The sequence below is a fragment of the Chiroxiphia lanceolata genome, chromosome 3 (genome assembly GCF_009829145.1).
Source record: "Chiroxiphia lanceolata isolate bChiLan1 chromosome 3, bChiLan1.pri, whole genome shotgun sequence".
In the NCBI taxonomy this organism is placed as follows: domain Eukaryota; kingdom Metazoa; phylum Chordata; class Aves; order Passeriformes; family Pipridae; genus Chiroxiphia; species Chiroxiphia lanceolata.
Window position 1 is genome coordinate 10,187,174 of NC_045639.1, and position 24,016 is coordinate 10,211,189.

Sequence of the window (24,016 nt, forward strand, 5' to 3'; positions counted from 1 at the left end):
GTGGCCCTTCATGTGAGCAATAGAGTAGAACTACACATGTATAAAAAATGAATTATATAAGTGTTCATGCAATAAAGATCAGCAAAGACTTTAATTGTTCTCTCATTCTTTGTCCACAGTGAAATGTTTCCAAGTTAAGATGAAAAAGAATATTAAAATTAGTTGCTGTTCTTATGTGACTTGAAAACCATTATAGCTGGTGGGTTTCATTGAGGAATTTCAAAGAAAATATATCTTCATTAATGTCTTCATGCAGCTGTATCAAAGTATAACTTATTGATTGTGTGTACCCACTTCCAGTTAATTTTTCTTAAAGGATTTTTTAAGTAATAGTCATACTTCCAAGAAGAGAGAGATTCTAGCCCTGAACTATGGATAAATATTCCACCAAAATACAGTTATGGTTATTATCTTTTGGTTCCTTAGCTGTGTACAGCAAGTTTCTTATGTGTGTACAGTATAAATCCACATTGTGTGGACGTGTGCAAGAGGGAGAGATATAAGTGATTACGAATTATCTTACCTGGTTTCCCTCCTCTGTTTTATGTGACAGTATTTTGGTAGCAAACTATATCAGGATGCTTTTAATGCATAAAGGTACAGAGTTTTTAAATTTAGCTCACAGTAGATCTTAACTAATTGTCAATCTGCTGATGATCTTCACCAAACAGCCAGGTTGAACTGTCCTGTATAAGCCCCAGCAATATTGTTTTACCTTTTTTATGCTTTAAAACTGCAAGTTTGGTCATCTTTCGGATACACTTCAAATTCAGATTTCTATCACATGTCAAGCACAATAAGGTTTGTGTGTCTGTGGCTTTTTATCAGCTTAGCAGAGCACTGCCAGTGATGCCTAAAGAAAATTCAGGGAGAAAAAAACTCTGAGGCAATTTAGTTTTGAAGGTGAGATAAGGAAAGGGTTTTAATTTGTGCCTGTGAGGCATGAGATTGCAAGACGTGCACGTCCCCCAGTGTTACAATTTATAATACTGCCTGTCCAATCTGAGGTTTTCCCACCCTGTGGCTTTTGCCCTGAACCACCCCTGGCCCAGCCCTGGGGAATTGAGGCAGGGGTCTTTTCAGGACCCTCTCTTCATCAGTCTTCATCTTCTTCAGGGTACAGGGGGCACATAGTTGCCCAGAGTTTGATTGTACTCTTCAGTTTAGGCCAAGATACAAGCATTCTCCAAACAGAACAGGCCTATCTTAGAGTGAGACTAAGCATGTTCTAATGGAATCCAGGGGTAGAATTGATATGGGGAGTATAGAATGGGGTAAGAGGGTTGGTAATCTATGTAGCTTCTGTGTTAAGGGTAAGGGAATAAAATGCTGCTGCTTCTAAATCTACTTCTGCTATGTAACTGCTTATAAAACTTATAAAAATTAGAAAAATCAAAAAACCAGATGGACCTTAAGGCATCACCAGGAATCTTGCTGCTGCTTGCGAAAGGAGTTGTTGTGAAGAGGGTGGGTTAAAAAAAAATCCGAAAGAATTACAAATGTGAAATATTTAAAGGTTATAAAATCTAGTCTAGAAAAGGGTTACTTGGTATGACCATGAATCTGCATTAGGTTCGTATTTAATGCGGATGAGCTGTTTCTCCCTGGTACCTTTGCATCATTCAGTGCAGAGGACACAGTTTATGTTCTTGGTTTCTGCACAGGAATAAAACAGAAGGCAATTTTCTGCACAGCTGAACTGAGAAGAAAGTCTGCATCTCAGCTTGATCTTGGCAGGGCTTACATAAGGTGCTGGGCTCTGTGCTTGTTGATTCACCTCCACTCCTCCCCCTGTTCACCCAAACCAACACAAAAGATGTACACAAGCAGCAGTTGGTGTCACACAACACGCAAACAGATCCCCACACAGATGTAGTGATGTGAAGAGTGTTAAGCCAGAAATATTCCACGCTGCTGTTAATAGACAGTCCTGTCCCTGTAAGATGTGGATGTAGGAAAGGACTGTAAGTCTAAGTAGCTTTTCTTTTGAAAGTGAAAAGAAGTGCTTTTTTTCTTTTACAGCATAATTAGTTAGTACAGGATAATTACCTCTTAGGTTAAATATTTTCAGTATAAAGCAAATGCTATGTACTGATATGTCAAGTGCCCTCTAGAAAAGACAGAACAGTGCACAAGCCACCTCAAATTTTATAATAAAATCACGGATGCTCCTATGAAGCTGGAACCTTGATACAGCTGAGGGTTTGCTTCTAGTATTGATTGCCATTTCTTTTCTCAGTCACGTACCAGATGGCAGCTAAACTATTGTGAAAGCAAGGCAAGGCAGCTCATCCCTTTTAAAAAAACACTACAGCTGCTTCAGTTTTCAGATAAGCACTGCCCAGGTTTTGCAGACGAGCAGTGTGAGATTACAGAGTGTGTGTCCTGCCAAAAGCCACACGATGTCACCCCCTCGGCTCATGAGAAGGGGATCGTTACTTCCCTGAATTCACGGAGGAGAATTCAGCAGAAGCAATACCATGTCAAGGAGGATAAAATCGAGGCAAATCCCAAGGATTGGCTGCATTTCACCTTGCTGTGCTTCCATATCAGCACGTGCTTGGAGGTGATGTGTTCATTTTGGATAAGCTGCATCCGTTTGGTGTGAAAATTAAGCGAATTGAAACTACAATGAGGAAACTTAACCACACTTTCCTCTCTCCACCTCCTGACTTCCCCTCCCTTCATGGCCATATGTAGCAACCATTGCCACTTAGGCAATGCAAATATAAGGCTGTGGGATTACCAGGAAAAATAGAAAAACTGTATATCTGTATAAAAAGGGGGTTTAGGAAGAATAATAATTTCTGTTGCTGCACAGGGGGGAGAGTAAATGACCCCATCCACTCCATTGCAAAACACAAGTGTTTTTCCTTAACAAAGTCCACCAATGCTCCAGAAGAAGCTGCAGTTGCATTTTAAAGGCTTTTTTCGACCTTACAGATACAGTAATATAGATGAAAAAATGCAGTTTTGCATTTTTCCACGCACGTGGACTCTCCCTTGAAAGACTCATGCTCGTGGTGCTGCAGAGCCTGCGTTCCTGGTGCAGTGTGGGTATGCCTAGGGCACAGTGAGGAAAGGGCCAGGCAGACAGCGAGAAGCCTCCTTGTTATCCTGTGCCAGTATTGCATTCCCAAAGGCTCTCCCAGTTCCCTCATGGCTGTTACTGATCCACTACCCTCCCGCTGTGTTGGGGCAGGAATCTGGGATAAGTAGTAGAACACTTGCAAATTGAGTTTTAATGAAAGTTGTCGGGTTATTTGCATAACCCAGATTTGTTTGTACTACCCCTTTAAGATCCAATATTTGTCAGACCCTAAAGATCTGACCTTTCTGTGGACGGTTAAAGAGTGATTTTGAGCAAGCTTTTCCCTTTTGCTCCTTTTATTTTCCCTACAGTCGATTGCTTCAGCGGACATGGATTTGAATCAGCTGGAAGCTTTCCTCGCCGCCCAAACCAAAAAACAAGGTGGCATCACGTCAGATCAAGCCGCAGTCATTGCAAAATTTTGGAAGAACCACCGAACTAGTATCCATGAGAGCCTGATCAATCAGAGCCGCTGGGATAATGTCTTGAAAAACATGAACTGGCGAGTGGATCTGAAGTCACAGTTGAGACACATCGATCAGATAAACACTCCTGTTGCCATAGTTGAAATGGAAGTGGGAAAAAATGGGCAGGTAAGCTTTCTTTTGCAAAATATAAAACCCCTGATGTAACTGTGTAAGTGCTGAGACATTTTACCTGTTGTTGAATTCACTGCATCCAAATCAAGTCAGTTTATTTTTCACCACTGGGCCTTTAAGTGTACTTGAAGTTCTGGTCCATTTCTGCATACAAAGACCCATTCTGTGTGGTGAATGCAATTTTCCCCTTTTTTTAAATCTTCATATGTGTATTGACAGCTCTCTTTACATTAAGCTTGAAAAGTCAGAGGATGTAGATATCAAACATTATCTTGTAATACTGTTTGTATTCCATGTACTGTGAAGTCAATTAGTCTTTTTTTTTTTCAATCAAACACTAAAATTAGGTAATATCTGCAGTGTAGAAGCTGGAAAAGTAAAGTTAACAAATTATGAAGATCGAACATCCCTTACATTTTAGAACAAATGAGGGGAAAGACTCATTTTTATTTTACATAACACCTATTTTTATGTGAGAAGCACGTCTTTATTACCTGTCACGTTATGCAATCTGGCCTTATCTGCCTGAAAGATATCTCTCTCTATATATAGATCTGTCAGTGCTGAACACTGCATATCTTTTTTAATCTTCATGGTTCATATGAATGTACAGCTAAAGACATAGCTTCCCATCTTCAATTTTGCTGTCATTTTCTAACAGGAAATGTGTTTCAATTTGGTATCTTTTCCCTCTGCAATGTGTTACTAAATTTTAAAACCTCATTTCTTAGCAGTAGCTACTGCAAATCACCATGAGCTAATTTGGGTGTTTTGATGCTGATAGTTAACATTTAGCAAGTTTCCTTGTATTTTATAATGTTTGAGTAGCTTATAGCAAGAGTACCTGAATTAGGAATACCTCAATATATGTACATACCTGGGATGTTCCTGTGCATACTGAATGATTGACTCGAAACTGCCTGGCTAGACCAAGACCAGAATAATATACAATAAAATACAAGTAAACTGGGATCCTACAGAGACAGTATATATTGCTGTAGTCATTCTGTTAGTTTACTTTTCTTCACAGTCTCTGAAAGCTTATCCTTCCTGAGTGCAGACCCTCTGCCTTCCACTCGTGGATCTCTGCAGTGACCAATACAATAATGGTGTGTGGCTTTACGTTTTTTTCTAACCCCAGAGAAGTGGATTTTTCTGCTCAGAATCTTAAGATTGGAAATGGTTACATTCTATTAGTACCATAGGGAGAAAGTTGTTTTAAAAAAAGTTACAGGGAGTACATTATAATGAGTACATTGAGTATTTTAGTGAGGAAATGGGAAAAATACCTGCGCTCTTTAAAAAACGCATCTTTAACTCAGAATCGCTGTTGCGTTTCATACGGGAATTATGTTGTTAGTGACTCTTGGTTTGAAATTGGTTTTTCCCCCAGTAATGGATTGTTACAGTAAGAGCAATGGGCAAGTACATTTATATTTCCTTCACCCTGTGCAGCGAGAGTGAGGGAATGTGAACATGGAGGAAGAATGCACATTTCTGGGATACTGTAATTTCTCTTACCGAAGAGCCCCACAACAAAATCAAAATGAATTATTTTAGCAGTGCAGCTTCATATTTCAAAGGGAAGTGGTTGTGTGAATGCATTTTTTGAACTGCCATCAAACACAACTTTTGCCTCCTTCGCTGAGGACAGCAGTGAGCTGTCACCAAGTCTGACATTTGGTGCAAATTAAATAATTTAAATAATTACATAATCATGGAGCAATTAGCACTGTCACCACTTGAGTAAGAATCTATGTTTATTTTAAGGAGCTGTGGTTTCACATAGTCTTTAGCTTTGGATTTAGTAAGTTCTCTGCTGTAGAGCTTTTAGTTGAGGCAGTCTGCATCAGGCTGCACGCTCGTGTGGTGGGATGAGTTTTGGGAACCCCACATGTGTTTGGGGACTTCCTAGAAAGGTGATTGCAGAGATTACTTCTGGAGGTTGAACAAGTTGTTGTTGCATGCTGGATCCAACCTACAAACTTGAAACTGTCATGTTTTATAGTCTTTATAAATGTATTTTTACTTTATTGGTAGCACATTTCTCTGTTCTAAAGTTCAAGTTTCGTAGCACATCAAATACACATAAAGTGGTACCTTTCTGCAATTTAACAGAGAATATATTTTCTAAAATGTCAGTCATAGATGGAATTTGGTGAATAGGGAAGATGTAGCTTCACAGAAGAAAGCTGGCTGATGATTCAGGAGTAAATTATTCACAACAGACTTTTCATTTGGACACTTGATAACGGGGGAGTATACAAATGCACTGATATGTAATGAGTTGCCATTAATATTTCATGTTTCAACAGAAGCAAAGAAATGCTCTGTAGAAAATGTACCTTTCCAGAAGTCACTCTGATTATTCTCAGTGTCTCTGGATTGCATTTAGATCTCTGCCCAGGAGAAGGCCAGGCTGTTTGGTGGGGCATCTGCTCCTTCTGCTTCAATAAGTAACCTTCCTTCCTGCTTGCCATTTCTGAGTCTTAATCAGTTAGTGCTTTCATGATGGAAAGGCTGTATGTGTGAGACTTAATATGGTTAGAAATGGGGAACTGAGAGTGACTGGTTCATCATAAATGCCTGTAAACTGAGTTTACATGAATTTTGTTGAATTTCGTGAATGTTTTCTCATCAGAGAGAGATATTTCTGAGTTTGAGAATCCATCACAACTTGCATTCATTCTTACTAGCCTTGGCATTACTGATAATAGAAAACAAATGAACCCTTTCCCCTAAGTGCTCTTAAAAACATTGTAATAAGAAACATTTGAAAACATCATGCTCAAACTTTGAAAAATTTGGTTCAGGATCTGTAACTTACAGTTTGAACTCTTCTTCAGTAAAGCTTTTACAGCAACATTTAAAGTCTCCTTTATGCTGGTGTTGTGGTCTTTATACATCCTGGGTAAAGGCAGATGAACATGCTAGCCATGAAAGTGGTCTGCTTTGAAAGCCCATTTTCTTTAACAGTATGATTGAAAACAAAATCCTAAAGCAGTTGCACTTTAGCCTGCATTTGCCTTCATCTCATGATATTCAGCACTCATCCCTGCCAGCCCATTCTTCCCTTTTGAACAGCCCATCTTTTCTTTGGCACAGTGGTTTTATCCTCCTGTGTCTCTACAACTTGCTGGCTTTCTCTTAAGACATCAGTAGCTACCTGCTCCCTTCTTTATGTCGTTTTTAATCTTGTTCTCCCTCTCTGAGCATCCCTGGAAAGCTCTTTTGGCATGAAATTCCAACCATCCTTCTCCTGCCCTTCCCGCCCCTCGGCACCAGCGCTGCTCCGTATGGTGAGCAGCTGCTGCTGTGCAATGTTGGCTTTACCTGCACATTTCAGTCACAGATTTATAGCTGACCTTGCCATTAATAGAAAATTGATGCCTTGCTTTTGCGCTGTGGCTTGGCATTAAGATTATATTTAAACTTGTTTTATGGACTTTGCCACGTTACTTTCCTCATGAGATGTGCCTCTCCCTCGGGGATGTGTTCTTCCCCAAAGTGTTGTGGGCTGATTTGCCAGTGAGTTTTACTTCCTTGCAGCATTACGTATTTTGCAGTTTAATATCTGAGACTCATCAGATGTTACAGATTAGCCTGAGAATTTGTTCTTGGCTTTTTTGCTTTTTTTTAACAGGGTGAGTATTTTCACCTGTGTTTCTCTTCGGTGTTTAAGATACCGGTAATCCATGTAATATCACTTCTGTTGGAATTTTGTTGGATGTTAAAGCATGTTCTGTGAGAAAAGGGTGTTTTCTGCCCTACTTTAACATGAAGTTGGGATTCCACTGCAGGATTCTTCCCAGAAAGACCTGAGGATATCACATCAGGATTATGAATTAGAGGAGTTTTCCCCAAAACATTGTGTATCTCTTCTCTTTCTTTTTTAAAACATCTACCTGACAGAGGTGTCACAACAATTAGTTAATAATATACAGTAGGTAAATACCATTATATGGCAAATAACAAAAGCTATGTATAAATTAAGAAATTAGGGTTATTTCTTTCAAATTTAAGGGCAGCCTTTCATTCCATATTATTTTTCTGGTCTGAAATGACCAGAGATATGTATCTTCATATAAAACAAGTATCTTTCTTTAAGGAACAGGCAAGCATTAATAACAGACTTTTGATAAATTGAAAATCTAATATGTGGTAATTCTGACTATATTTTAATTGTCACTTTAAACTCTCTACAGTGAGATAAAATACTTTTTGATGAAGGGACTTGTTCAATGAAGTGCACCTTTGCCAGTGAAACAACATACCTGGTGCTGAAAAAATAAGAACTGTCAGCTGGAGTTCAGCTTAGGTATATCACACCTGATCTCTGCTAATGGCTGGGTCCAGACCTTGGTAATTCAGAGAAAATAATAATAATTCAGGTAATAATTCTGTTAATTCAGGAGTGGAAAATCTTCATAAGGAATGTAGACAATTATCATGTGCTATATGTAGGAGGTAAAATGCTACCAGGGTTTTGAAGGTCTGGAGCTTGAAATCTCATCAAACTTTAGTTTGTATGACTATGAAGATTTAATTCTTTTTATGTTCTGGGAAGGAGTGAATTAGGTCTCAAAGTAAACTTCTGGAAGATCAAAATTTTTTCTGACTCATTAATTATGTCTGTTCTACACAAATTCAGGTTGAAATTTCTGTCATCTGGACTATAAACAAATTATGGTTGTTTACAGCATTCACAAATATTAAAATTGAACATGCTTCCACCGTGTAATAAAAAAACCTTAGAATTTATCTTCTAAAAATCTCATTACCTTGCTAGGATTGCAGACTGAATGCTGCTGAGGATCTGGTTTCCCCTGGCTACAGTTATCCTCAGCGATGACTGTCACCGTCGTGGAAAGGTCAGATCAAGAGAACATCATGAGTAAACTCATGCCATGGGGAGGAAGGATTATGGCTGCACTTGCTTTTGCCTCTGAGTTACTCCAGGTCAGGCTGCTACAGAGATATTGCTGAAAGTGACCTCAGATCATGGTCCTCCGGTCTTTTTTATGTAGAAGCTGTTTGAAGAGACAGACCACTTTTTGTAGGATATCAGCAAAGCGATGCATAAGGAGATGAAAATCACTTCTAGATACCTGAACCAAAATAACATCAGCCCATCCTGTGAAGGGGAAGGAAAAACAACCACCAAACCATTTTTCGTTTCCAGCCATAATCCATCATAATCTTTGCAGTTATTAACGTTATCAGAAATATTGTTGCGGTCAAAAATGGGAAAGCACAGGCGTTTTGGAGCCAAATTAATCAACTTAACTTCGATGGGCTTAATATTTCTGTGTGATTAAAATTATAGAACCCGGTAAGTAGAAGTTAGTGGAAAAAAAAAAATCACCTTTGTGGCCAAGCCGAATATAATCACTTGAGCTTTTGTTCACCTTGGAAATTTGTGAGCTGGAGGGAACAGTTACATAAGGCAGTACAGTGCAAAAGCAAATAAAAAATGGAGAGGGCAGCAGGTCACTCGGCACAGAGGAAACTGGAACACAGTTGACTGACTCAACTCAGTTATTTACTTAATCCTCTGCACGGTACTCTCTATAGTCCTTTGCTTCAATAGTTCAGTTTTTGTTACCTTCTTCTGAAAGTGAGGAGAAATTTAGGGAACAAGAAGAGAATTTTGTTATTTGTGGCTCTTGTGATGTGAAATGTGCTGTGTATGTTATGGAGATAAGAGCATTAAATTGAGATTATTAAAAACTGTCTGACTTGAACTGTTACTTTTCCACTGTATATATTTAATAGTATTTTTTACCTCATCTGTTCCCATACGAAGCAAGGATATTCTACAATTAATAGTGCTAACAGTTTCCATCCTTGTTTATTTGGAAACATGTGCATATATGGATGTGCAGGTACACGCATACTCGTATATTCCTTGTCAGCTGTCTACTCTGGAACTGGATTTGCTGAAGTAGTTAAATAGAAAAATTTAAGTCAGCCTTAAATATTTTCGATTGTAGCTAAGCTCAGGGTATTACAGGGAAAATTCTGCATTAATTGAAGATGAGCTGTATGAAGAGAGTTGGTACTGTAGTGATGCATTTTTACTGCCTTAAATCTGCCTAAATTCAGATTCAGGTTTGGACTCTTGAAATTTTTTACCTTCTCAGACAATACAGTGAGATCTTGGACATTGTGACAGGGGACTTGCCATCTGTTGTATATCTCATGATGTCAACAAATATTTTGCAATCTTAACATCAATCTGGCATTCTCACGCAGCAATAAAATGTGGCATAGCTTTGATGAAACGCCCTCCAGAGCCATCTCTTGCAGCCTTGGGATGTGTACTGTGATGATTCTGGGAAGGGGCAGCTGGGTTCAGCAGACCTGTCTGTTGAAAATTGTCCCCAGCAAATGTGTTTCATCACTCAGCTGTACCTTTTTTGGAGCTGCCACCACGCGTTTGAGTTAGTCAGAAGGACCTGTTCTTCCTTCTGCTCTCTAGTCTTATCGTCCCTGTGTTGTCTGCTTAATGGCCTTTCTAGAAGTCCTCACCCTGGTTTACGACCAGCTCCCTTGCCCCCAGAAGCGGCTGGTACGCTTTTGGAAGCTACCCTTAACTAGCAGCCCTCAATCTTTACCCTGACTCCCCTACTGAAAGCATTCCCATAACTTTTCAACCTTTCCTTCGCTATTCCCGCGGTGCTGGAGTTGGTTACCCTAGAAGTTTGTGGAAGTGCGTGCTGGAGATCTTCAAAACTCAAGCTGGCTAAAGTCACTGCAGTCAGGCATATGGTGAGAGTCTCCACCTCAACAGACCTGAGCCTTTGAGATGAAGTGGATGGTTTCACACTCCTGGTTTAGTCCAGTTGCTGCGTGTGTTTCAGTTCCGTCTCTATTCACCAAACCTCACGTGGAAGATTGAGCTGAGTGTGTGTTTCTGTGACTGTTGTACTTTGTGCTTTCTTTCACTGTGCATGCAGGAACTCCTGTGTCAGGAGATGGGGAGTTTGGTTTCAGCAGAGGGAGAGCCGTTTTTTGGGAACTGTGGTACTGAATATTGTGGGGCAAAAAACTGGCAGCATTTAAAAAGAACACCTTGCCGAAGCTGGATGCAGGGATGGCCAGTGACATCCCAAACCTCCACAGCTCTGGCTCTGTTCTCTAATAAGCAAGTTCCTGTGTCGCTGATGAGCTTAGAGGATGGTTATGAGCTTCTTCTGCTTCCTCATCACTTTCCATTAACTGGTTAATTCGTAGACCCTAAATTGCATATCCCCCATCACCAAAGGAATTGTTCTGTTTGAAGTAGGTTGGCAGAGCATTTTCTGTGTGACCCTTGTGCTCTGCTGTTGTGTAAATAATCTCAGGTGATCACACTGACTGTGCAATTCCCTACCACCATGGACTTGGAGCTGTGTGGAGACAGCAAACATGCAAATGAAAGCATTGCATTTGCACAAATGCAGACTGGCACCATTTGGCTGCATGACCGTGCAGCAAAACTAGTCTTTAATTGAAGTGAAATGTAGTGTAAGGCTTGCAAAGATGGAGCTTTAACGTGTGCAGTGGAAGGTCTTCAGAGATTTACAGAAGGTGAGATAAAACTGAAAACAGAAAAGGTGGATTAAAAAATACTACCATTTCTCATTTTACTAGTGCCAAGCCTGGGGCAGGAGGCAGAGGGGACCACACTTGGCCGATGTGATCAGTTCCTGGCTTGTTAGGAAGCAACTTTGCAATGCAAAGATTGGGTCTGTTTGCTGCCGTGTTGGCAGCTGTCAAGGACTAACAAGCAGCATGTAGTTTGAGTGTGGAAGTAAATGTGTTCTGTTTTCTAAACTAATTTCTCTTGGGATAAATATATTTTGTGAAAAATATTTAACGTAGGAGGCCTTCAAAGAAGGGAAGCGTAGTTGAAGGACTGAAAATTGTAATCTCCCCTAGCATCTTTTTAACAGAAGTCAAAAGTTTTGCATGATTTTCAAAAAACATTTTAAAAGCGGGAAATTTCTTTGCTGGGGAGCCTGCATACAACAGATCAAAGCCTCTTTGCCTCTTAGCTCTGGTGGTGTTGTCCATCTGTGTTCTTCAGAGGACTTGGTATCAACATTAGCAAGTAATTTGTTCTTAGAAAACTCAGGGAAAAAAGGGGTTGTTATGAACGTAAGTGCCCACTGCATTGGCTGACAAAGCATCTTGTTTTTACAGGCCTAGCCTGGCCAAATACATTTAAAATTGTTGTTTTGCCAGTTGGCCAGGCTTCCCCTCCTTGACACTATGCCATGTTGCTGCTGAAAAATGCTTTGGAGATCATTTCAGGTTTGTCATGGTCTCTTTTGAGATCCCTGAGTATTAGCATTCAGGAGTGTATATGGGAACAGGTTCTCAATTTATTTTGATTAGGAAGAGCTATTGCAGGAGAAGGTATCAGAAGACACAAAATCGGAAAGCTGGCACGTAATTGGGGAGAAGCACTTGTAACTTACACTCTTCTTTGCTGCTTAATCCTTTGGATTCTATTTATTCTGTCTTAAATATACATATATATATATATACTTTTCATAAAAGCTGGACTCCAGCTTTGGCTGTGCAAGAACTGATGCAGCAGAAGAAACAACACAGTCCACAGTGGCAAAGCAAAACCACCACAAACTGTACCATTAAACTTGCTGTGTTTCTCATCATGTATTAGCTTTTTGAGGGAGGAATGAACCTGTGTCACTTCTATTGAGCAGTGTGTGTGTTCTCTGCCAGCAGCTTTGTTTTTCCACCTTTCTTCATGAATTGAATTCCCACAGGGTGAACAGTTCTGTGAAAACATCGGGTAGCAGAAGACATGAGCAAAGGGAGAATGCAATTTGTGGGTAGTACTCTGTGTAATCCATTCATTGAGCAGATACTTCTGTTCTAAGTTCTAGCAAACTGTGACTTTCCATCCTTCTTGTGCCTCCACTCATATGTCTCATCCTAGTTAAAAATGAAAAAAAGATAAACTTATCTTTTTTCCTTTCCTTTTCTTCTTATCATTGCATATACAAAATTCCTGACTGAGTGATTTTACAGGCTGGAATTTGCTGTTGTACAAAGCTGTCCTTGGAAATTGGTAACTGAGCACTAATGCTGAGACACGGGGAGCTCCCTGTACAGAAATGTAGTTAATCCACATGTGAAGTACTTGGAATACTTGTCCGTGTTTGGATATAAGCAAACTCCCACTGGTGCTGCAGTTGCTCTTGCTGCTTTATACTACCAGCAGTGCTACCTAGGGACTTCTAGATGCCAGCAAAGAAATTCTGGAAGAGGCTCATGCACTTTCCCAAGAGAATGAATTAAGACTGTAGGCAACAAGGCTTTTTTTGCAGGTACCAACTTCCGTGTTTTATTGGTCAGTTTTTCAGCACATGACTGGTGGGAATTTGCACTGAAGAAGCTCAAAGATCTCATCTCCATTTGCAGGCTCACTTACCTTAAATGGATTTGTCTGTGCCTTAATATTCTGGCTTCATCTTGTTAAAAACATAGACTAAAAGAAAGGCAGTAAATAGAACTGCCACAGAAAATCACATGTCGGCCTGAGTTGGTTGGTTTAGGTTTCAGGTCTTGCTGTGAGGTGGACTTGAAAATTTCCCCACCTTTGCTATTTGTTCTCACCCTTGTGCTGCCCCAGCAGTGACATGTTTATGGAACTGAAAGGGGTTGACTGAGTCCAAATGAAATTTTTTTGTTCCCTCCCCACCCTTTTGTTTTTTCGCCCAAATTTATTTTTGGTGGGGATCAATTTGTTGAAGGGACAGAGTAGGGGCAAAATTGAGCAAAATAAATAGAGAACTCTGCCTTGCCTTGAAAAAAATGCTCATTTAAGCATACATCTTCAAAGATCCACCATTTTAAATCCTTTCTAGTAATCTGTTGAACAGAAACGAGGCAGCTTTCCTTGAGCACTGAGGATAACTTCTCTGAAGCGCCAGTTTGTCTTCAGAGAATGGAGGAGGAATAGAAAATGAGAGACACGGCTGTTGGATGAGTTTTGTATTGTAGACTTCATCTGGAGAAGTGTGGAAAAGGTATCTGATATGGAAATGATTTAAAATGGTATCTGGAGGTGGGAATATGCTAAGATTGCAAGAACAGGGGAATCTTGGTATTTGAACAGTGTTGTTATTCTTTGTTTCTAGAAAATTCCTCAGCTGTATACATTTGTGACAGCACTAATGAGAAACATAATTGAAATACTGGTCCTATTACTTGTCTGATTATTTTGTCCAGTGCTAGGTTGGAAGTATGGCAAGCTGAACCACAGCCTGGCTGAGTTTCCTGGAGTGATATGCTCTAAGTCTGGGAACAGCAAGAGAGTCCTGACTTACAGCTTTAACAAATAAACTGGTTTATTGTTTGGTTGGTTGATTATTTTTTTTTCATTCAATGGTTACAAGAAGTTGGTTGCTGTCAACAATTTCATCCTTTGTCTGATTCGTTGCGTGCATCTGTTCTGGTTTTTTTTCTTTTTGCTTGTTTTGAAAATACTCACTGAGACAGTGTGGTGAAGCATAAATTTCCCTGCTTTTCTCTGAAAGGAGATGGTTGGGAGGAGGTCACTGGCAAGTGCTTTTGGTTAAGACATCATTGTCCTATATACTACTTGAGGAAATTACTACTTTGAACATAATTCCAAGAGCAAATCCTCTTCATTTAGAAAGAGATCTTTAGTCTCTTTGTGGACTTACAAAAGATACAAAACAATCCTTTGATTAATAAACCTCTTGAAGCTGTAATTTTGCACAGACCTTGACAAAGAGGGGTTTTTTTCTGTTCTCCTTTCAAATTATCAGTTGCAAAACTCCAGAAAGATAATCAGACATGCAAATCTTCAATATATTTTTAGTTCAACTCACTGATGTATATTCATTAATATGTTAATAAGACAATGAAAGCATAATTTAAATTGCATATGCTTAATTTGGTTAATAAATGCTTTAAATATAGTCCCAGTTTTAAAAGTAGCCATACTTGATGCCAATTTTTTCTGTTAGGTTTTCTTTTCTTTTAAGTCATGAGGAGGGTATAAAATCTCTTGGTTTATGTACAAAAATAACTTTCTAGTGCTTTTTACCCTGATCCTGCACAACCAAAGGATCTCTTTGCTGAGAATCAGTCCTCCTTGCGTGCATTGTCACATTCCTAGTGCTGGAATTGTAATAAATTGCATCCATGGAGACCTAGTGAAGATTATGGCATTGTAATTTGAGTTCCCAGACTGCATTAAGTGGAGTTAGATAGGCAGATACAAGATGAAAAGAATAAAGTTTCCTTGTGTTCTAATATGGCCAAGCTCCACCAATGCAAATGAGGGACGTGCTTGCCCTGTATTTAATTTGCAGTGGCCTAACCAAATGAGATATTCACAAATTACTGCTGGAATTAGAATAAATTCTCAGTCAGCTTCTGAATCTTGGTTGAACATGCAAAGCTGCTATAATATCCAGATTTTTTTAAGCCTCTGAAGTGGTATTTGAATGCTTACAGGCAATAAACTTTTCAGTCAATTGATTCCATTTCTGTTGAATTGTCCTCAAAAGTGAAGCTCTGCTTTAAGAACTATTAAAAAATTTCATTCCATTTAACCTGTAAATATGCCACAGGACTTGAGAAAATTAGTTTGATAATTGCTTTTTTTTGGAAGACTTCAGCCTGGAAGGCAGCATCTTAAAAGAACTCGGCATTGAGGAGAGTCTCTAACGTATCCAGTTAGAGCCAGTTACACTGGCGTGACTTACTTGCTCTGAAGTAATGAGGTATGACAGATCATGAGTGCAGTGCATCATGGTCACAACCAATAACCCCTTTCAGAAAATTACATTTCTGCTCTAAGCAGTCATTCTGAGTTATCTGCAGCTAATTTTAAACTGCCTGCTTTTATGGAAATGGAGCTCTTGCTTTTCCCAGTAAATATCACCATGATGCTCCGAGACAGCTATGAAGTGCAACTGTCTGGGAGAAAGCTCAAGTCTGATCAAAGTTAATTAGACTGGAACCTGTTCCTGCCTACAAATATCTTGATTATATGATGAGAACAAACACAACACTTGACAAAATTGGCTTTTGTGATACGTACTGCTGTGAGAACGTGAAAAAAGAGGTGTTGGATTCACATGCTCCTCCTCATTGAAGATTCAAGCTGAGCAATTAGCCATGTCTGCATCCAGCTGATCACCCAGAGCTCACCAGAGAGGACATGGAGAAACCCAGGCTGTTTGAGGGAACAATAAACCTGGTTTGGTTTAGGTGTCTGCTTTGGACTATTCCATCAAAGAATCTGTTTGTATGGACTCCAAAGGAAAGCAAGCATTACTAGGTCAGTTCTAGGAGCCATGGGTTTGGTGAGGCAAATCCCACCCTCTGTCTAAACTGCATAGTGATTAATGATGGCTTGACAACTGCTCTTCTCAACTGAATGGTACAGATAAAAATTCCTTGCTTTGTTCAGCTCAGGGCAGAGGAGGCAAAGTGTCTCAGCCTTCATTTTCTGGGAGGCAAAAGCAGAAGGGAAATGCAGCACCTCCATTTATATTGTGGGAAGTATAGTTGAGTGCATGTCATTAAACTGTCAGCCAAAGAAGTGCAGGCTGCTCAGTGAGACCTGCATTTGCATTAAATCAAAACTCTTGGGGTAAAATTAATGCAAGTTATAAATGAAATTGTAAAGAAAACCTCTTTAAATGTGCATTTCTTTTTTGAAGTCAAATGAAAAAAGCATTAAAAGCAGAATTACTTGCAGGTTTAAGCATACCAAATGCTTTGCATGACAATTAACAGCACAGATAAGCTGTGATCCAAGAACACGGAAGTATCATCATGTTCTGGATGTGATGTGTGACCAAGCCACTTTGGTTCATAACTTTCCTCTATAAGTCAAGCTTAGTGGATGCTAAGGCAGGAGAAACAGAAGAAAGACAGTACCTGCAGCTGAGAGCAAGGATTTGAAAGATGATGGACAAATGGATCAGTGTCAAGGGCTTGAAGCTTCTCTCCAGGGAAAGGGGGCAGTGAAGAAGAGAGGCTTATTTTTCAAGGCACAGAGCCTGGAGATCAAAAAGACTCGCTCACCTCTGAAGGAGACTGTTCTCCAGAGCTGCTGGAGGAGAGCTTAGTTTGAGGAACTTTTGTGTTGGATGATGCTGTCACATCCCAGTGGCCTTTGAGTTTCTGGGGGGATGTTGGCTTTGTGCAGAAGCTACCTGGTAAAAACACTGCGCTTAGCAGATCTTTGTATTTTATTCTAAACCATCAACTTTTTCTCTGTTTCTTTCAAAGAGCATTGGATGTTGCCTTTCTCGGGCATTGCTCTTTGGAAGAGGATTTTTGGAAGGGGCTGTCAGAGATGTGATGCTGCTCTCCAAGCCTGCGACACAGCCTCGTTCCTTCTGCCCCTTTTTGCGCATCTCTTGCACCCCCTGTTTGCATGAGAGCTTGTAGAGCTCTCTACAAATTCTTCTGGGTCTTAGGAGAGAGATTTCAGTTCATGCTTTTCTCTCAGGGCAGCATTCAGAGCACCTGGCCAGAGGGCTGAGGATGGCAGGTACTTTTATGTGCAAGTGGGTGTGTGAGATTTGCCATCAGCCAGGACCTTGCACGCGACTTCAAATGCTTGTTGTGCTCTGGGTCAGCCTGGCTTGTGATCTCCCATCCTAAGAAGTGACAGCAGTGTCCAACAACTCGCTTTGGAGGACAGAGCTTTCTCCTTCAGGCAGGGAGTTGTCACCAGGGCTTTCCCTTTGCTGTCTCACTGCCTTCCCCATTTGGCACCATTCCCTGCCTGAGCACAGCTCCTCTGCGCCCTCCTTTCTTCTGTGCCCTTTGCTTGGCTCTGGTTGTGTGTTTGTTTTCTCTCCCACACTGCCTCTGTTTCATTCACTGCCCAGAATAATAAGGGGTTTGTTGAAAGGGTGCTGTTAAGTAATTTGTCTTCTTCATTCATTCTCTCTTTATTTAACATTTGTTTTCAGTGTGCATTTAATATAAAATTATTAATTCCACCATGGTTTATTTTAATAGTAGTTATTGTTTTGGAGGATACTATAGAACCCCTATTACTGCCATTAAAAACTCATAAGTAAATACTTATAATCAGTTATGATGCTATTATAATTCCCATTTCCAGGATACAGTCTGAAGGCAGAGAACTAAAACACAAAGATTTTCACTAATTTTCATGCACAGTTTGAAAAACCCTCAGCCCAAGTTCCCAGAACGCGGAGCCTTCGTGGTGTCACCAGTGACTGTGCACCCACAGCGGGGACAGACATCAGTCCTTCTGCAAACCAGACCCCAAGTGCCTCAGACTAAACCTGGAAAAAAACAGGCAACACACAGTGAGTGATCACCTGGAAAAGTGTGGGCTTGGACCTCCTGTGGGCACACAAGAACATTTACCTGTGTGCAGATACCTTTATTTAATGGTTCCATGCGCTATAAAGGCAGAACACTCATGATATCCAGAAGCTGCTGGAGAAAATATTAGTGGGATTTCTCCAGCCAAAGAAAATCTGAGGTGGACGTGCATTGGAGCAGATTGTTGATAACTCCCCATCCAAAATCTGGGAAATGGCTTTTAGTGCTTCTCTTTCCTTTCCCTGTTGTTAGAACCTGAGTCAAACGCTGCCTTTTATCTGAAGTGGATTCCCCAGGGACTCGTGCTCCATGCCAGTCTATGTATTATTCAGCCTCATCCTTTTCTTAACATCTTGCCTTTTCCAGATTTTCAGTTGTGAAGCAGTAGCATTTTATACCTAGTGAAATGTAATCATTCAATTATATTGTGTGCACTCTTATCAAGAAGGTGAATCTCAGGCCTCTCTAAAGGTGTAGGCAATCATGCAGAAAAATCTAATTTAGGCTGGTGTAGTAAGATAGATGTAATGCACCTGTGATTTTGGAAACCAGAGCCTGCCCAGCTGCCACTGAAGTGCACCCTGGCTGGGTACTTTGGTTTTTTTCTCGGATAAAATGAGTATTTTGTGAGACTGGAAAGCTGGGCAGGAAAGACATTACAGAGCAATTAGCACTGAGCTGTGTTTGGCCCAGGAAGAGCCTGTCATGTCTGACAGGGGAGACAGGTTGTTTTCCTTGGAACATCTGTCGAAGATGTAGCAAGCCGAGATGGGGGATTTGCTTTTAAGATACTGCTTTTTGAACTGATAGGCCATCACTTGAACATTGCCTGGGCATCAGTTATGATGAGTTCACTGGTAGACAGGGGACTATTTCCAGGGTAGGTGCTACATCAGGGACTGCTTGAGAACAGTCAGTAGGAGTAGCAGAGTCCAGCAGAGATGTCCGAGTCCTGGTGTGGGCTTGAAGTCCAGCAGGTCCTGAGGTGCAGATCACCTCTGGGCAGCAGCAGTGTATGCCTTGCTGATGTGAGTCTTGCTGTTTCTCCCTTGCCTTTCTCTGCTGCTTCTGTTTCATTTCTTCTGCCTCTCCTCTTTTCCGTTCTGCCCCCGTGCCCTCAAGGTGCTGTTCTGCCTCTTTCCTCCATCTTTTTGTTCCCTTGACTTCATCTTCAAACTTAGTTCCTTGCTTTGTTTTAGCAGAGGTGCTGAGTGTTTTTTGTCTTTATTGGAGTTATGCAACACAGCAAAGGACCACAAACTGTCCCAGGTCAAAGCTGCCCGTGACTACATGAAGGTATGGAGGCTGTCCTGGGGAAGGTTCAGGTTTACAAGGTGTCTTCATGTTCTGTTGCTTTATGTTATTTGTATTGAAACCAGTGCTGTGTTATGAAAACAGCATGTTGTTCTTTCTCTGTGGCACAGCTTATTTTTCTGGGAAACTGTGAATAGGTTGTGTTCTTAGGGTTGTATGTGGTTTGGTGGGGTTTATTCTTTGAAGCAGTGTATGAAATCTTCACTTGAAACTGTGTGTGAAACTCCTTGGCTGTACTACTTGTGTGAATTTAGTGAACTGCAATATCAAAGCAGGGCTTTAAAAACAAGGATAGAATATAGAGGAATTACTTGTCACCTGCATCTTCTAATATATTTGAAATAATGAGCTTTATGTGGTGCATTTATGTAGCTAAGCTGTTTAAATTTTGTTCATGATGATGATTATACTGAGAATCAGCTTTGCTGGTTGAGGTACACATGAACACAGCTGGGGCTTATTACCCTGGAGACTTGATTAGAATTGGGCAGGGGGCAGCTTAAAAGTGAACACTTCTGCATTTTAAGTGAGCTGTGGTTGCAATGGAGATGTGCAAACCACTGTCAATTAAAACTGTGTGTCTGTCTGTGCCAATGGTATCGCACACTGGTGACGTGACTCGGGGCTCTGGGGTGCATGAGGACACTGCTGCTTCTTTCTGATGCTTTTTCCCCTTTGGACTAGTGAATCATGTGGCAATCTCAGCTTCAAACAGGATGCTGTCAAGGGGTTTAATAGATTTACCAAGGGAATCGATTGTGCACACACTGGATGAAGTCTTCAGATGCCTCATTAAATATCAGCAAACCAAAGGGCCATTATCTCTTCTCCTCTCATCTCCTCCTCCCCGTACTTCATCTGTCATCTGTTTGTAGCCTGCACTGAAGCCTTCCTCTTTAGACTTTTACTTTTGAGTTGGCCTTACTTGAAAATAAATGTTGAGAACTGAAGATGGATGTACATGAACAAATGAGTCCATTTATTTAGAGAAGACCAGCTCTGCATGTTGCATATTGAAATAATTATTTTTTTTTCCTTTCCACAGTAGTAAACATGCTTCACACTATGAGCATTGTTCATACAAAGGACAGCATCCTTTTGACACTCGGTGATATTTTTGATGGAGGGAAGAGTTGGATCACCATGTTGTTTTGTGCTGAAAACTAACACATTCAAGTCTCTTACACTTGAAATGATGAAGATGCCTTTTGTCCATAGTTTCTCACTCCTCTGTTACAAACACACCTTCATCTTTTAGGCTTGTGTTTAGCCTTTAGACTTGGCTGGTACTAACTTGGGACAAATCAGGTGAAAAGCAATGAGTCAGATGTTGAGGAAAAGGTGTGGCTTTTTTTTAACCAGAGCAAAGTGCTTCACATGGACAGTCTGTATTTCTGGAGAAGCAGGAGGACATTTTCATGTCCTTCCAGGGTATTTTTTTGTATTAAAGAATAGCATAAACAGAAAAAAATATGTTTTACGCTCATGGGTTTGTTACATCACTAAGAAGTTGCCTTCATGGCACTGTAAGTGCTGTGCTGTGCTCATGGGCCAAAAAAGTCACACTTTACAAAGCTAATAGCATGGTTCTGTACCCCTGATAAATTCTGAGCATATTTGTTTTCATATGCAGCCTTCCACTTGCATAAACATCTGGGTAAAACAAGCTATTCTGTCTTTTTCTGCTTTTCACTTTGTCTCCTCTTGCCTCTTACCTCTGAAGTTTTCACTCTGGTTTGAGTCATTGGAACGTGTTGGGTACTCATGTAGCTCACCCCCTCACATACATACATGCCCATGGCCTTTTTTGGAAACTTGTGTTCAAACTCACATAGCTGTGCGTGGGTGTGCCAGGAGCAAATCATCAATTACTAACACCTAGAGAAATTTCCAGAGTGGAGGAGGCCCTGGAGATAGATACCCAGAGAGTATTTCTTCTGAGGTTCCTGCAGGGACAGAATTCTGGTTGTTTCAATGGGCTGTAGTGAATGGGGCGACATCAGGCTGGCAACTGGTCACTAGTGGGGTTCCAGAGGGCTCCATCTTAGACCCTGTGCTCTTCAACATCTTCATAAATGCCTTGGACACAGGACTGGAAGGGGCACTAAGTAAGTTTGTTGCTGGTACTGAACTGGGAGGAGCTCTCTCCCTTCAAGGCAGAGAAGCCCTGAAGAGAGACCTTGACAAAGGACAATCACCAACTCTGTGAAGTTTAACAAAGACAAGTGCTCAATTCTGCACCTGGGATGGGCAATCCCGGAGAGCAACTGCAGGAAGGGACCTGGGGGTCCTGGTCAGTGGCAAATTCAACATGAGTCAGCAGTGCCCTGGCAGCCAGGAGGGCCAGCTGTGTCCGGGGGGAGCATCAGGCAAAGCATCGCCAGCTGGTCAAGGGAGGGGATTGTCCTGCTCTGCTCTGCACTGGGGTGGCCTCACCTTGAATATTGTGGGAGTTTTGGGCACCACAATGTAAGAAAGATATTAAGCTATTGCATCTAGAGTATCCAAAGGAGGGCAGCGAAGATGATGAAGGGCCATGTGAGGAGTGGCTCAGGGCACTTGGTGACTGAGGGGAGACCTCACTGCAGTTACAGCTTCCTTGTGAGGGGCAGAGGAGGGGCAGGCACTGATCTCTTCTCTGTGGTGACCAGTGACAGGACCTGAGGGAATGGCATGAAGTTGTGTCAGGGGAGATTTAGGTTGGATATTAGGAAGAGATTCTTCATCCATAGGGTGGTTGGGTGCTGGAACAGCCTCCCCAGGGGAGTGGTTGCAGCACCAGGTGTGTCTGAGTTCGAGAGGCATTTGGACAACACTCTCAGGGTGTGACTCTTGGGGCTGTACTGTGCAGGGCCAGGAGTTGCACTTTGATGATCCTTGTAAGTCCCTTCCAAATCAGAATACTCTGTGATAATGGAAATCCAGTAGGCACTAGAAAGAAATGCAGAGGGCTGCTTTACTTGTGTTGCTACCAATGCTGTGTTCTCCTTGGTTTATTTCTATGTTATTAAACATGTCACATTTGGGTAGTAATTTAAATGTGTCCCAGCACAGGAGTGGGATACAGGCAGTTGTTTCTGTGTTAGGGATGTAGAGGGGGGCAATGCAGAGCTTATAATTTGCTATTTAATTACAAAATCACTGTTCTCATTAGATATTTGCCATAGCACCTTTTTCCTGTCCACAGCTCTTTTCGTTTGTCTCTCTCCTCACAGGAGGGTGGGAAAATGAAAATACTTCACTTCTTTCTGTATTATTTTATTATACTTCTTTCTGAAGTATTTTCTGGATTTTTTAGGTAGAACTACATCACAGAAAGGGTGATCAAATGTTGGAATAGGCTGCCCAATGAGGTGGTGAAAAGTCACTGTCCCTGGAGGTCTTTAAGGAAAGACTGGAGGTGGTATATAGTGCCATGGTCTAGTTGACATGGTGATAGGTTGAACTCGAGGATCTCAGAGGTCCTTTCTAACCTAATTGATTCTGTGATTCTATGGGTTAATCCCATATATCATGCTTATGAAGGACAAGTCCCAATCCTAACCTTACAAAGATGCTTTTTTGTACTGTATTTGTGTATCTTCAAAGGTTTTAATTCTCTTCTAGCATTTAATTTCTAGTAACTCCTAGATTAAGGAAATGTTTTAAGGGGAGGGATTACCTACTGCTTTCAAAGTACTGAATTGTTTATTAGGGTGAGCTGCATCACTCTGGGGTTGTTTCATCCCCAGGACCGAACACAATCATCATCACATCTTTTCTTTGTGCACTTGCCTCCTCTTTCTACCTAAATCAGCATCTGAAAGGGAGCCTTGGAGCTTGTCTTGTTTGAAAAACCTCCAGATTTCTGGCTTGCTGTCACTGTCATCTTTGCAACAGCATTGCAGTCAGGTACCATGGTGATCTTAAACACTGTCACACTGCCTGCATGTACTTCTCAAATAATTTTTGTAAGGTTTTTTATTGCTTTGATTCCAAGATGCTGAAACAAGAGGCATATCTAATCCCCGCTACAATGCCAGTGCCATTTACCTGAGAAGAAACTAATTTTTAATGATTTGCTCAGTGCTTATCAGTGCCTTATTCCTTTGTACTTCTTTAGCTTCGGGAGAACAGTTTCTGACATGGGAATCTGCCTGTGTAAAAGTGCTGTTCACTGAAATACAAATGGATCTCTACTTCTAGACATGTTTCAAATGAACACTGGTAATGAACTCTTTTGTACTTCTGCTTGGAAAGTAGAAATATAAAATGATACAATATTCTCCTAACTTCCCTGGCCTTTAACTTATCCAGGAAGCAACTCTTAACAGTCATTTTCTGGACTTGAAACAAAATTTTCTAAAACATGGAAAATGCATTGCACACAGACCTCAAGGCCATGGCTGCAGATGTAAGAAAAGAACCAACTCAGAATTGTGTTTTGACATCCCTTGTGGCACCAAGGATATGTGATTTCCCTTCCCTGTTTGGCAAAGCCTCCAGTGATTCCAGAATCGTGTTGGAGTCCCAGGTACAACAGCATCCTGCTCCTTAGGGGTATGAAAATGGTTAATACCATGATTAAGGTAATATTATCCTGAAAAAAATTGCCACATGGGTTAAAATTGCAGTTAATACATCATTGCTCGAGCAGGTATAACAA

At 40.9% G+C, this 24,016-nt stretch overlaps 1 protein-coding gene across 4 annotated transcripts in view; it reads left to right on the forward strand.

Moving 5' to 3' along the window:
- The window catches only part of COMMD1 (copper metabolism domain containing 1), a 67,785-nt gene that overhangs the window by 15,351 nt on the left and 28,418 nt on the right, over positions 1-24,016 (forward strand). For 2 of the 4 annotated variants that reach the window (XR_004356219.1, XM_032683594.1), the window contains exon 2: positions 3,403-3,684. Coding sequence is in view for 3 of the 4 variants with exons in the window: in XM_032683594.1 (XP_032539485.1) it covers positions 3,403-3,684 (282 nt within the window). In the remaining variant the exon portion in view is untranslated. Of the gene's footprint in view, positions 1-3,402; positions 3,685-7,895; positions 8,050-17,203; positions 17,242-24,016 lie in introns of those variants that run through there. The other 2 variants (XM_032683595.1, XM_032683596.1) reach the window with 2 other exon arrangements.